This window comes from Myotis brandtii, unplaced genomic scaffold (genome assembly GCF_000412655.1).
Source record: "Myotis brandtii unplaced genomic scaffold, ASM41265v1 scaffold51, whole genome shotgun sequence".
Lineage (NCBI taxonomy): Eukaryota > Metazoa > Chordata > Mammalia > Chiroptera > Vespertilionidae > Myotis > Myotis brandtii.
In genome coordinates, this window is record NW_005369442.1 from 100050 (window position 1) to 114102 (window position 14053).

The 14053-nt window shown below is 51.0% G+C and overlaps 1 protein-coding gene across 1 annotated transcript in view; it reads right to left on the reverse strand.

The window, feature by feature from the left end:
• SCFD2 (sec1 family domain containing 2) overlaps positions 1 to 14053 on the reverse strand; it is a 320087-nt gene that overhangs the window by 8192 nt on the left and 297842 nt on the right. Inside the window, exon 8 of the mRNA XM_005877149.2 lies at positions 7314 to 7433. Coding sequence (XP_005877211.1) covers positions 7314 to 7433 — 120 coding nt within the window. The remainder of the gene's footprint in view (positions 1 to 7313; positions 7434 to 14053) is intronic.

A 14053-nucleotide genomic window follows, 5' to 3' on the forward strand; every position in this document is an offset into this window, starting at 1 on the left:
CAGCGTCGACAGTGTATCCAGCGACGACAGTGTATCCAGCGTCAACAGTGTATCCAGCGTCAACAGTGTATCCAGCGACGACAGTGTATCCAGCGACAACAGTGTATCCAGCGACGACAGTGTATACAGCGACGACAGTGTACCCAGTGTCTACAGTATACCCAGTGTCTACAATGTATCCAGCATCCAGCGTCGACAGTGTATCCAGTGTTGACAGTGTATCCAGCGTCGACACTGTACCCAGTGTCTACAATGTATCCAGCATCCAGCGTCGACAGTGTATCCAGCATTGACAGTGTATCCAGTGTCGACAGTGTATCCAGTGTATCCAGCGTCGACAGTGTATCTAGCTTCTGAAATGTACCCAGTGTCTACAATGTACCCAGTGTCTACAATGTATCCAGCGCCTACAATGTATCAGTAAAATATCCAAAACACCACAGCAAACAGCCTGTATGTGAAGAGGGAGAACAGTCGGTATAAGTAGAGACAGAGATAACCCAGACTTTTGAATTAGCAAACAAGGACTTAAGGTTACTCTTATAACCATGACAAAAAGAACCTTCAGGAAAAGCGAGCTGTAATGGTGGCAGACACAGGAAATTTCTGGGTGGTACTAGTATATATAAAGGAGAACACAGGAGAGAGATGGAAACCTGAGGGAGGAGAGTGAAAAAGTGCCTTAAGAGATACATCAGCCCAAAGCAACTTGTGGTTCCTGTTGGGATCCTGATTGAAATAAAGGGACCGTAAGAACAACAACAACAAAAAGAAACACTTCTGCCCTGTGACTTCCAGTCCCCACCTCCCTGCCGGCCTCCCCGGGCCTCAGAGCCAGTGTCCCGAGGGCAGGCCCTCCCTGGTGGAGGCCGAGGCAGCAACCCTGGAGCGAGTCTCTCAGATGCTTGCTGGAAGGACCCAGGGACTTGGAGAGAGAAGGCTACCGGCTCCGTGGACATTGACCCCTCGGAGCAGCAGTGACTGAGCCGAGGGAAGCCACCACCTCGGGCTGTGTGCTGGCTTCCAGCCACACTGACAGGGACTCGGGTCTGTCCCCTCCACGGAGCTGAACCAAAGGCCAGGCCCTGCCCCCCCCCCCCCCCCCCACACACACACACAGGCAGGTAGTTACATGGCGTGTGGGCTGGACCAGTGCGCGTCTAGGGCCTGCCCTGTGGAGGCTGAGGAGACACAGGAGGAAACGCGCAGCATGGGGGGTAAGCTGGGGGTCTCGGAGGAGGGAGAAAGCCGCTGAAACCAAGGCTCTTGCCGCAGAGCTAGTGGCGAAGAGCTCAGGCTTAGGAGCGTCCGTGCTGAGGGGGCCCCACCGGCCACTTGCCAGACAGATGACTCTGGAGAAGTCACTGTATGACTCTGAGACTCAACGTCCTCGTCTGTAAAGTGGGAATAGTGATATATCCACGTCACATGATTGTATGAGGATGGAATGTGAACATGTATGTAAAATATTTAGCCCGTTGAAAGGCTCTAGAGGGGCTTAAAATGGTAGCTGCTGTCGCCGGCCTCATCCTCACCACCACCTCACTCTCCCACCCTCTATTTGGCCCATAAGGGTCACCGGGGCTGAGGTGGTGGTGGGGGGCACAGCCATCCTCCGGAGTGTAAATCTGATTCTTTTACTCAGTGGCTTAAAATCCTTAGGCCTCCTCCCTGCCTTTGATAAGCCCAGCCCTCTCAGAGAGCATTTCAGGAGCTGAGACTCTGATGGGGGCTCAGCACTCTGCGCCCAGCCCCTTCCCACCAACCCCCTCACCCTCAGCTCTGTATTCTCCCCCTCCTCAACTATTTTGGCCTCACAGCAGGAACTCTGGAGATGCTTCTCTATCTGCAACATGAGTTCCCTCATTCTTTGCCTGAAGACTTGCCAGTCTGCTCAGGCATCACCACCTCCAGGAAGACTTCCCAGCTACCTGCCCCTGAAGACTGACTGTGTTCCCACAGCCGCCGGCATGACCCTGCCTTCCCTGTTTCCTTAACTGGTTCTTTTCATTGATGCTTATCACAGGGCTTGATACATATCAGGTCCTTGTAATGAGTCAGTGAATGACTGAAGGAATGAACAACTCCTAACAACCCTATGACACAGGTACATATATGATCCTTAATTTGCAGGTAAGGAAAATAAAGTACAAAAAGGTTAAGACACAATTTCACCAATGAACCAAAGTTATTATTATAAACTGTGACTGTGTCCATGACTGTCCTAATAAAAGACAACGAAGGAGGCAGTGAGTTTAGCAGCGGTTGGCTAAACTAGGAAGTTTCTCTAGTAAAAGACAGCGCTGGGTAAATTTGTTTCAAATCAATTCAACTAAACGCCTATTTGTCTAGAATTCCCATTTTGAAGAACAAGCAGGATTGCACTGCTAACATTTCATTTACAGCAGAACAGTTGCTGGGCCTTAAGCATTTTCATATCTTAGGCATCTTTTGGTCTTCAGATTGCTTTTCAGCATTTTCAGGGGTTTTTGTTTGTTTCTTTTTCTTTTCTTTTTTTTTTTTTTTTTTTTTTTTTTTTTTTTTTTTTTTTTTTAGTCCATTTAACTAATGGCAGTTCTGCATGACTTGGCTAAAATAGCCCTCAAAATTCTAGAAAATGAAGCAAATGGGGGGGGGGGGAAATAGGCATTCAAAAATGAACAGGAAAAAGCTTAAGAGAGCCTGAACCGAGCCTGTGAGGTAGTAAGCGTACATTTTATGAACACAGTAATCAAATGTGCAATATTAGGCAAATTGAGTGCTAGAGAACTCCCTTCAGAGAACCGGCTTTTCCCAGGCACCGAGGGCACTGGGGGAAACTGCCCTCTGTGAGGTGGGGGCTCCCTGAGGGCCTCAGCCGGGGGCTCCAGAAAGGCCAGGCTCCAGTGGGAAGAGGGACGCTTCCGCCTTGGTCCTCAGCCTGCCCTGGGCTCCGGGGAGCAGGCCAGCGCTGGGAGAGAACCTCGTTCTCTCCACGCCCCACTTCTGTGGGCCAGCACTATAATTTGCAGGTGCCAGCAGCTTCCAGTTCTATTTCTGCAGAACAGCGGAAGCAGGCAGTGCAGGACGTAGAGCCCACCACCCTCTCATTTCTCACGTTGTGAGTGGAAAGAAGCAGGGGATACCATTTTTTTCTCTATTTCCTTTTAAACTTGGGAGATTCTTCCCAGGAAAATACCCCGCAGAAGCACAGGCACCGGCATTCGTATTCACCCAGGTGATGGAATGGTTTTGGGCACATCTCATTTTTAAGGCCCTGCACATATTCACACACTCACACACCTGCGCTAAACATAAAAGATTTGTCCATTAAAGCAGTGGGACAGTGGATTAATTACACTCCAGAAACTCAGTGTGAACCGTCCGACCGGCTGGCACGTCAGAGGCCAGTGGGCTGTGCTCACCTCCCAGAGAACGGGAGTGGGAGGCTGCAGGCCATCTCCTCACCTTTGTCTCTTCTGATGTTTCTTTTTCTTTTTTTTTTTCCAGTCATTTGATTCCTCTCCTTGGGCTTTCCATCAACCTCAGAATAGCCAGGAGCCAGGCTTTTGAGCCAGGATTTAGGTGTCCTTGAATCCCTGAAGCTGTGCAAAACTGGGTGTGCATGAGCATATGTTTGGGCCCAGTTTTTTAAAAATTACACTCTCACCAAATATTTAGCCCAGGGATGTAGAACCACACGAAAGTGGAGGCGGGCTACACGCACGTGCCTATGGAAAGCAGTGGGCGGAAGGGTCGAGCTGCCCACATGGTCTTTCTACTTCCTGAGCTGGCCTGTCCCTGTATTTCCTGGGAGGGTCCCTCCCTGTTATTTTCCTCCCATAATCCCAGGCTTCTGCTGGCGTCGGGCCACCACCCAGCTATGGAGTTCAGCCCACAGAGCTGTCTGGGCTTGGAGCCCCAACCGGGAGGCGAGTGAGCCAGAGGCCGCACCAGGCACACGCGCTCCAGCGAGGAAGCCACAGAGTCGACCAGGTGGCGTGGCTGTGGCTGTGGCTGTGGCTGTGGCTGTGGCTGTGCGCTGGGGCGGGGGCTGCCTCTTCCCCCCATCCCTTCTTTCTGGTAGTCAGGAGAGTGGCCTTCTCCAACTGCCCACTTCCCCTCATCAGCATGTCACCAGCCACCCAGGCAGAGCGTGGAGGAAGCTCTCCCACTTGAGAGGGCGGTCTCAGTCCCATGGGAGTGGTGGGTGCGGCTGTGGTCTCCGGACTCCACTGTTCCAAGCGATCGTGTCACTTTTGTGAAAGAGAATTCATTTCTGGATGTGCCTTTCCTGGATTCTATTGGTTTCCTTGGAAGAGCTGACCCCTGAAAGCCTTTCTGACTTCAGCTCACAGCCTTCTCCATGAGGAGCCTGTGCCGTCTGCAGGAACCCCCTGGGTCATTCCCCCCTCAGCACTGGGTGCTCTCGGTACACGAATCTGTGGCAGGAGCTTCCGTGTGTAATGCCCGTCACTCACTATTAGCGGGTGAGTTCCTGGGGAGCAGGGACGTGTCTGGCCTGGTCACCGTTCCATCTTTAGCACAAAGACCAGAGGCTGGCACAGAATATGACTACTCAGCTGGTCCAATGTAACAGGTGTGACGGTGCGTCCTGGACTTGGGAGACACCCCATAGAGCAGACCTGGGTGAGTAGCACTGATACAGAAGACAGGGGTTTTAGTTGTCCAGCTCTGTGTGAACACACGCTGGTGTACCTCCAGAAAAGTCGCTTTTATCTACGCTGCAGTAACACAGCTAAGTTTCTAGTGTTCAACACCCGACACCCAATGAACAATCATGACACTCAGCGCCAGACCCTCTTTGAGGAGCTGGGAATAAAACCATGAGAAGTGAACTGTCCTGAGGCTGGAGGGGAGCATGTGGGAGAAGGGAGGTCGGAAAAGAAGGCCCGAAGGGGGGCCTTGCAGGCCATGGCGAGGAGAGGGGCATGGGCCACCTGCCTCTGCACTGATCAGGCCGCCCCAGGACAGGGCTCTCAGGTCCGGCTGAGTGTGAGGGAGACACTGGGGCCAGGAGAGCCACACACAGTAAGGGTGCTCTGACCCTCATCACAGGCTGGGCAGGGGGGCTGCAGAAATCGAGGATGCTCAGTTTGGACATGAGCAGGCGGGGGGAGGACCTGGAAGAGGGATGCGCCTGACTTGCCTGTGGATTCTGGGCAGCCCGAGAGCTAGACCCTGCACTGGCGAGTGAGAGCTCTGGGGAGGCCGATTTGGATGTGTCTAGAGGAAGCAGAACAGTCATAACAATGAAGCCCGTGAGATGCAAGGAGGCCGCCTGCCGTGGGAGGGACAGAGCCTCGTCACTGGGATGTTCCTGCGGATTGAGGAGGCCAGATGTTAAAGACAGAGGGTATTAGACACACATACTGTCACTGTACTTCGCCGGCTGAGTCCGAGTCACCCTCTTGGCGGCCAGGCGGGTCTTTGAGAGCCTGCGGGTGCACAGACTCGGTGTGGCTCACACGCACTCCCAGGCTGGGAGTCCAGGCAGAGGCCGGCTCCATGTGTGCGAGCCTGTGTGCAGCTGGGCCGCAAGGCCTGGCTCTGCCCGCCCAGCAGCAGGGAGCTGCTCACGCCCTGGTCGGGCAGAGTCAGCGGCGGGGCCAGCGCAGTTTGAGTCCATCCAGCGCCGAGAAAGGGAGAGCTGCCTCCACAGGTGGCACCCAGCAAGCATCCAGGGAACCGCCTCCTCTCAACCACCTGGAGAGGAGGGCGGACGATAAAGAACTCGCAGGAGTCTTCCTTCGGCTGTTAACTCTTCGGGGAGCTTCGCACACAGGACAAGTGGCAGCGAGGCTGCTCCCGAGGCCCAACGTTCTTCGAGAGCTCGCTGTGCAGATGACTGGGCCCAGGGTCAGAGGCAGCAAAGCCACTGCAGACCCGGTTGCCGTTGTCAACCTCAGGCCACTCGGCTCTGACACGCCTGCACTTTATCCCTTTAGAGAGGGATTAGCATGCCTGTCAGGCTGTTACAATGCATGGCCTCTCTGAAGAGCTAGGAATTTGGTTCTCAATCATTAGGGGCAGCAAGAAGTGTGCTTTCTGATGAAAATAAAAGTCATGCTGAAAAGGCAATCGCTCACTAAGCAGATTCTCAACCCTGCTGCTGACAGAGAGGGTGTTAAACGAGGCAGAACCTACCACGGTATCAGAAATGTCACCAGCTATGACCATGACAGTGATAGTAACAGCAGAAACGGTCACAGCCAATGACTGGCCACTCCTCTGCTCAGGAACCTGCTGTGGCTCCCAGATACCCAGTCCCCTTTCTCAGCTGGGTATCTGGAGATCAAGAGGGACCAGGTCTTCTCTGCCTCACCAGGTGGCCCACGCCAACACCACCAATCCGGTCCTCCTGCAGCCAATCAGACCACAGGGCCTATGGGGCTCCAGCCACCTGCTCAGGCCTGGGAGGCCACAGCCTGTGTCCTCAGCTTCGTGGTTGATAATAACTGTAGCCACCACTCACTGAGGTTGATGTCCCAGGCACTCCCCACTTATCTGATTTAAGATTCACGGCCACCTCATTTTCCTAACGGAGAAAACCGAGGGCCTCACTCTCCTGGATCACCTGGCTAGTGAAAGGCAGAGGTTAGGTCAGCGGTTCTCAACCTGTGGGTCTCGACCCCTTTGGCGGTCGAAGAACCCTTTCACAGGGGTCGCCTAAGACCATCCTGCATATCAGATATTTACATTACGATTCATAACAGTAGCAACATTACAGTTATGAAGTAGCAACGAAAATAATTTTATGGTTGGGTCACAACGTGAGGAACTGTATTTAAAGGGCCAGAAGGTTGAGAACCACTGGGTTAGATCCAAACTCAGGCCTGTAAAACCAAGCTGTCTGTGTTCTTAACCACCCGGCCACTTAATTGGAGAGTAAGATGGGACCCGACAGGAGGCTACACTCATTGTTGTCTTGACAATGCACCTTCCCCAACTCCTCCAGCCGGGTCCTCAGACTGCCACAGAGGCAGGCGGTCCTGGGAGTTACCCTCAGTTCTCTGGGGCCCGGAAAGCAGTGAAAGCTCTAGAGTAATTCAGCGCTGATGGACGCTGGAGAACACATGCAGGAATTGAGAATAGAAACAACAGCGTGTCGGCCCTTGGAGCCCAGAGGCAGGAGAAGGCCCTCACAGGGAGTCTGGCTGGCCTGGCGCAGGCAGAGGAGGAGGACATGGGAAGGAGCAGGTGGGGGAGAAGCGGGGATGACGATGGGAGCGCTGAGAAGTCTGATGAAGGGCCCGCGCCCCCCTTCCCTCTCCTGCCCCAGGACTCATAACAAGGAGGACTCGGACTGGTACCTGGGTTCCTGGCTTCAGGGTCGGCACAAGGTCTTTGATCATTTTGGCTTCAGAGACTGTGATGCCGCCCACCACGAAGAGGATCAGGAGAGGGTGGTCGCTGGGATGAGGCCGGCTCACCTGCAAAACAAACATCCTCTGTTAGCGATCGGAGGCGTGAGAGGCGTATGAACCCATGGACCAGTAAATGCACACGTCTCCTTATGACATCCCTCCAAATATTTTATTGAAAGAAAATTTCAAGGAGTGGAGGCTATTACATAAGAAGAGAAGACGGAGGGGCACCTTATTCCTTCCTTATCGGTCTCCCGCTCTCAGCATAAACGAGCCCCTTCTTTGTTACACGGCTCTGTTTACTTCCTAGGAAGCACCTGCCACAGTCTGGGGTTCACCTGTTTGTGGCCGTCTCCTCTAGTAGAACCTAAACTCACAGGACAGGGACCTTGCCTGCCGTTCCCCGTTGAATTTCCAGCTTAGTGCAATTTCTGGCACACAGTCGGTGCTCAATAAATATCTATGGAATTGATGAGTAGTCACAGCCCTAAGTAGGTGTTGGTGAAGGATGTGAAAAGATGAAAGAGTCTGCCATCCACCCTTGAGGAGTTACTCTACACCAAGCATGTCAAACTTGCAGCCCGCAGGCTGCATGCCTTGTTTATTTGGCCCGTGTTAGCCTTTGAGTTTGACATGCTTGCTCTGCATGGACCACTCCATCAAGGGCTGCGGAGAATTCCTCCTGGTGCCTTCCAGTTTCACCCATGAGCCAAAGTGTTATAAACTAAAACACGAGTGGCTCACAGCAACCCCTCAGGAAATGCAAAATGCACAGCACATTGACTTAGTGACTAACTGAAGGGACAGCACGTTTGAGCCCCCATCTGGAAGCCAGAGTTGGTTGGTTGAGGAGTGGCAGGAGGAGGGGAGGGTGTGTGAGCTGAGTTTCGGAGGCAAGCAGTCACCAGCTGGGTGGAGCAGGCCGGAGGCCCAGCCAGGACGCGGGGAGCAGGGCATCACGACAGGAAGGATGCTGCCGACTGCTCAGGTGGCCACTGAAGCCAGAGGTGGGAGAAACAGGCTTCGGCTCCAGAGGTGGAGAGTGTATTCACTAATTCACACTTGCCAACACGCAAGCCCCACTGGGGCCATTGGACAGTCCCCAGGAGTAGCGGGGCAGGGCAGGCTGACAGGGAGCCCTTTCTCTTATCCCTGCCCCAGCTCCTTTCTCTGTTGGGTTCTTCTGGCTACCTTCCCTGAATATACCCACTTTTCAACATCTTATTTTAAAAACACAAAGAGAATACGCTAAGTGCTTTCCAGTATATAAGCTACTCCTTGTCTTCTGGAGAGGAAATTCAGAATGGGAAGGAAGGAAGGAAGGGGGGGAGGAAGGTAGGAAGGAAGGAAAGAAGGAAGGAAGGAAGGAAGGAAGGAAGGAAGGAAGGAAGGAAGGGCGAGCGCAGAGCTGTATCTCTAAACTTTTCCAAAATGGGTGGTGGTGAATAAATACTGAAAAAGTTAGGAAACTCTGATGGTCAGAGAAAGACTGTCACTCCTTCCCCCCTAGCTTCCTGCCCATAGACCTCCTTCCCCTGGACTGCACTTGTTGATTTCTTTCTTCTAATCCACACCCTGTGCACCATGACAGTCCTGCTTGTGTCCCTGCCCCTGGAGCTGCTCTCCGTGAAGTCCCCAATGCCCAACATACGTAGGAGTCAATGGACACTTAGCCTTCATTTAACTGGCCATTTCTGTGCCATTTGTTACAGCTGATGACATCTTTCTTGGCTACCATAATAGCACCCTCTTGGCTGTTCCTTCTACCTTTGCAATGGTTTCTTCTCAAATTTCTTCATAGGTTCCATTTTTTTTGGCCTGCCTTTCAAAATGTTGATGTTTCTTGGGGTCCACCTTTGGCACCTTGCTCTTTTCACTTGATATGTCATCCCTGAAGGACTTCATCTACTCCTATGCCTTCAACAATCTTTTATGTATTTCCCAAATTTCTGTCTTTATCGCAAACATCTCTATTGAGTTCCTGGACGCCTCCAGGATCCCTCATCTCAACAGGTCTCACATTTGATGCACCATCTCTCCTCTGGTCTATTCCTCCTCTTCACTCTCTAACAGCATCACCTCCTTACAGTCACCGGAGCCAGATACCTGAGAGTCATCGTAGACTTGCTGTCTCTTTCATCTCCTGGATCAAGTCCTGTCCATTCTTCCCCCTCACATTTAATGATCTCTCCTTGATTTACACTGTCCCTGTCCTGGTCAGGCTCTCATTCCTTCCTCACAGATCCATGCCAGCATAACTCATCTCTGTCCCTGGCCTGGCTCCCCCATCCATTCTCCTCATTCCTGCTTGAGGAAGCTTTCTAAAATGCAAATATTTATTCCTGAATATAGTGCCTACCATACTAACTATTTTTGTGTATTGTCTTATTCAATTCTCAAAACATCCTTAGGAAGCAAACGAAATCATTGGTGTATTTTGCAGATGAAGAGCTTGAAGTTTCATACAGTGACATGGTGACTAAATCATGGAACCAGAGGCCAAAGTCCGGAGGTCACAGTCTGACCCCCGCCTCCCGCCCTGCTCTAACGCATGTTCACATTCTCTCCCAAGAGTCTCAGAGTTCTGAGGATAAAGTTCAGACTCCTTAGTTTAGTATTTAATAAGGCTCTTATAACACGGCTTTGCTTTATGTCTCTATTTTTATCTCCTCCACACACACTATTTGCTAGAGCCATTCACAATAAACTGAGATTTGCCCAAATGCATGGTATTTGCTTGTTTATTTGTTTTGGAACGGTTTGTCAAACATATGACACTTTACTCAACATTTGTACTGAAAAGAGCATTTAACACAAGTGTTCAAGTCAATTTATTTCACAAAACATACCAACCGGTGTGATCAGCACCCAGATCAGGAAACAGAAAGCCAGCGCCCTGGAGACCCTTCATGGCCCCTCTTGTCATTCCCGCACAAAGGAACCAACGTCTTGACTCATAACACTCAACATTGTACCTTGCTTTTTTCACTCTACTACACCCTCCCTGAGAGTTTCCCCATATTAATAGGAAAGACCTGCATCCCATAGGCATTGGGTTGGGACCATTGGTGGGTCTTGGCCTCTCTCTGAGCCCCTGATGTTCCAGTTATTAAAGACTTTGAATATACCTGCATCATATTGTTTTATGTAGCAGACATAGTTTCCGCTGGGTAAACTATTCTCACCTCCTCTTCTTTACCTCCTTCCCACTTACTCTCTTTAAAAAGTACCATCGCCCTACCCATCTCTCAACTCCTGTCCCAGGATCTAAATCTAAGGTAACTGGACTGCTTGCTACCTGGATATACTAGTACTTGCTGTCTCCTCTCCTAGATTGTAAGATGCTAGAGTAGGGACTGATCATATTTACCTTGGTATTTTTGGCTTTGAGCATAGACCTAGTTTATGGTAACCTTTCAACCAATGTTGCATAAATAAAGCCAATGCACGCATGAATGAGACCCATGGGTTAACTGGAGATGCCCCTCTTTTCTTAGAGATCTTTTAGAGACTCTTTGCTTTATGTGTGGTTCTTCCTGGCTCACTGACCCGAAGTTACATCCAGCCCTACAAACAATTGTTGTTTCTCCTTAACCCTGGGACAGAAATAAAACTGGCTGCAGAACTTCAAGTGAACGGCATGTTCCCAAAGACATGTGCTTTCCATGAGCGAATCTGGATGCTGAAGTACACTGCGAGAAGCTTGAAGGATGCATTGAGAGATGAAAGGGAAAAAGCAATGAACAGCAACAACAAAGAACAATACCCTGGGGCCAGGGGGAGGAGGGAATGTGGATTTTGGTACAAAGAGACGGGTCTGATTAATGCATGCTGCTGTTTGCTATTTTGGTTTCTGTTTAGATTTATGTTTTGATACCAGACTTTCCTTTCAGAACATGTCAAGTCAGCAGGCGATTGGGCGGTGGAGTCTCTTCCATTAAAATAGCACATCTTATAATGCGCCACGCAACGCTGAGTTCCCCTCTTTGGAGATGAAAGATTTAAGCATCGTTACTGCCATTGCAAACGCACAGATTAATCAAGCCAGTCAGGCCCTCTGCTCTTTTTTTTCATTTTCCAAACTTTCGCTGGCTGTGACTTTAAGACCTCGGTTATGGTCAGATAAGACCATTTCTTCCCACCATCCATGCCAGCCTTTGAAGCAGGGGCTGCCGAAACCTCTGCAGCTGTGGGCCCCCAGGCACTCTTTGATGTCCCGGTTGGTTTTCATGAGAAGGGTTTCCGCTGCTTTGGGTGCGTCTGAGCTCTCGAGGAGTTCTGGGAATCCTGCTGCCAATTCTCCTCCACTCAGTTTCTCTTTGTGTGTGACTCACTTGTCTTTAGCGCGGACAAGTGTCCTCAACAGTGGGCAGGAACGTGCACCAGAGCTTGGGCATGGAGAGCACCAGGCCCTGAGAACAGCCGTGCCGACTTTGAACATGGCTTGGGAATGGCTTTTCTCCCAACAGGAGTTATAAGAGCGCCGCCACTGCCTCCGAACACTTCATGTCCGCGCTGTGCTTTTCCCTCATTCACTGATCCATTCCACAGCTGTTTACTGAGCAACTACTATGAGCCAGACACTTCTCTTGACACCAGGGATTCAGCAGTGAACAAACCAGAGAGGACTCCCTGCTGTCGTAGAACTTACATTTCAGCTGGGGGCGAATGACAAAACCAGTACGTGCACGGGGAAAAGAAAGGTGGTAAGTGCTGTGGAGGGAAATAAAGGAGGGGGTGGCCGAGCATGACTCTGCACCAGCCTTAGCATCTGTGAAGCAGGTAGAGGCTCCATTTTACATCAGAGACAAAGGGAGGCTTGAAGAGATGAAGTAACTGGTCCTCTCATTTGCTCCCACATCCAGTCAGCACCCGGTTCTGTGGGGTCCAGCAGCACTTCATCTCCCCGAGTGCCCACCCATCTCACCTTCCCTCTCCAGCCTGATGCCAGTGTGGCCTCATCTACCTCTCACTCCTGCCAGGGTGATCTGTACAAAATGTACACTGGTTACATATGCCTACAACATTCATGGTACCTCATTGTTTTTGGTCTAATTTCTATTGTTATAGCTCCTGCTTCTCTCTCTGTGTTCATATTTAGAACTACCTGTAGTTCCTTCCTTGTACCATGGCGTTTCGTCACTCTGTTCCTCACTCCTACTGGTCTGACACGTTCAACTCCTGGGAAGCTCCTCTGACGTGGGACTGAGCTCCTCCTTCTCTGCACCCGCACGTCCCCTCCGGCGCACACGCATCTCTCCTCCTGCAATCCGCAGTCTTCCTGCCCCTCTCCCTAACACGCCGTGAGCTCCACGGGGTAATCTACACCACAGTAGGTAGGGTATCTAGTAGTCTCATATGTCTTCTTTATGCACCGCGGTGATGAGCACACAAACCAGGCTCTCAGTGACTGCTCACCAGCAGACAAAGTTCATTGACTGTCAAAACCAAGTTTTTGTTGAATGATTTCTACCAGAGTCCATCTCACTAGAACTTATGGATCATATTTAGCTAATGTTAGACAAAAATCAACCCCTACCTCATAGCATGGAGTATAATTAAGAAGAGGAAAATATAAACAATGGTTATAAATAGTGTTGCAAATGGAAATTCTAGAACCTGTACTTATTTAGTCAACAAACACCCAGTGCTGAGATGTTTTCTCTTGTCAGAAGGACCATTAGTATAATTGGCCAAAGCCAACAGTTCATCTCTCTGAGTCTTGTTTTCCCTGTGTCAACAATGAGGGGCTGGACTAGATGACCCCCAGGCATGTCCAGCTCTCGCGGTCGGTCCAAGGAACTGACGTCACATTTCACCTGACACTCATGATCTTTGCCCTTGACCCCCACAGCGTACTTCACCCCCACAGCGTACTTCACCCCCACAGCGCACTTCACCCCCACAGCGTACTTCACCCCTGCTGTGGGTGCTTCTGCAGGTCTTTCAAACATATGTGGACCGTCTCCCGATCCCCATGGTTAAGGGGAAGGCCACTGGCAGCCAGGAAGTTACAGCGTGATCCCGCCCCTCAAACATGGTTGAATAATGGTCCAAGAATGGATCTCCGACCCAGGCGGGACCAACCTTAGACCCTTCCTTGGAAATGGAGACTTGACCTAAGAAAGACAAGGCTGAATCAAAGCTTAGCTTGTAAGAACCAAAAGCTGTGGATTAGCTCTCCAGTCGTTCATTCAACTCATACTGAGTGAGCACCTGCCGCATGCCCGGCCTGTTCTCAGCGACTTCTGCAGGCTGGAGCAGGCTCAAAGGACTGCCTGGTTTCCCGGTGGCGGCCCAGTTCGCAGTCCCAGGCTTCCTGAGGCCACCGCATCACTGCCCTCGGGTTCCCCCAGACATTCTTGGTCCTCACAGCAAACGATCCTTTCTCTGATTAATTAGTGCAATTTGTTGGCATTTTAATTGCAACTGAGAGAGTTTCAGCGCCCACCCCCGCTCCACCACCAGCTTCTCAGGCCCCTGAGCAGTTGTTCTGTTTCCCTGTGGCCCTTTCCTATTGCCCCCAAGGCAAGGACGCTCTCAGACTAGCTCAGATGAAGGGCCCAGAGGCAAGCCCTGAGTCCCCTTGGACTCTTTTTCAGAAATCTTTTAATTTTTTCCAACTAAGCATGGCCACATAAGAAATGGAACAACAAAACAAAAAACTTCTTAAAAACACACATAAA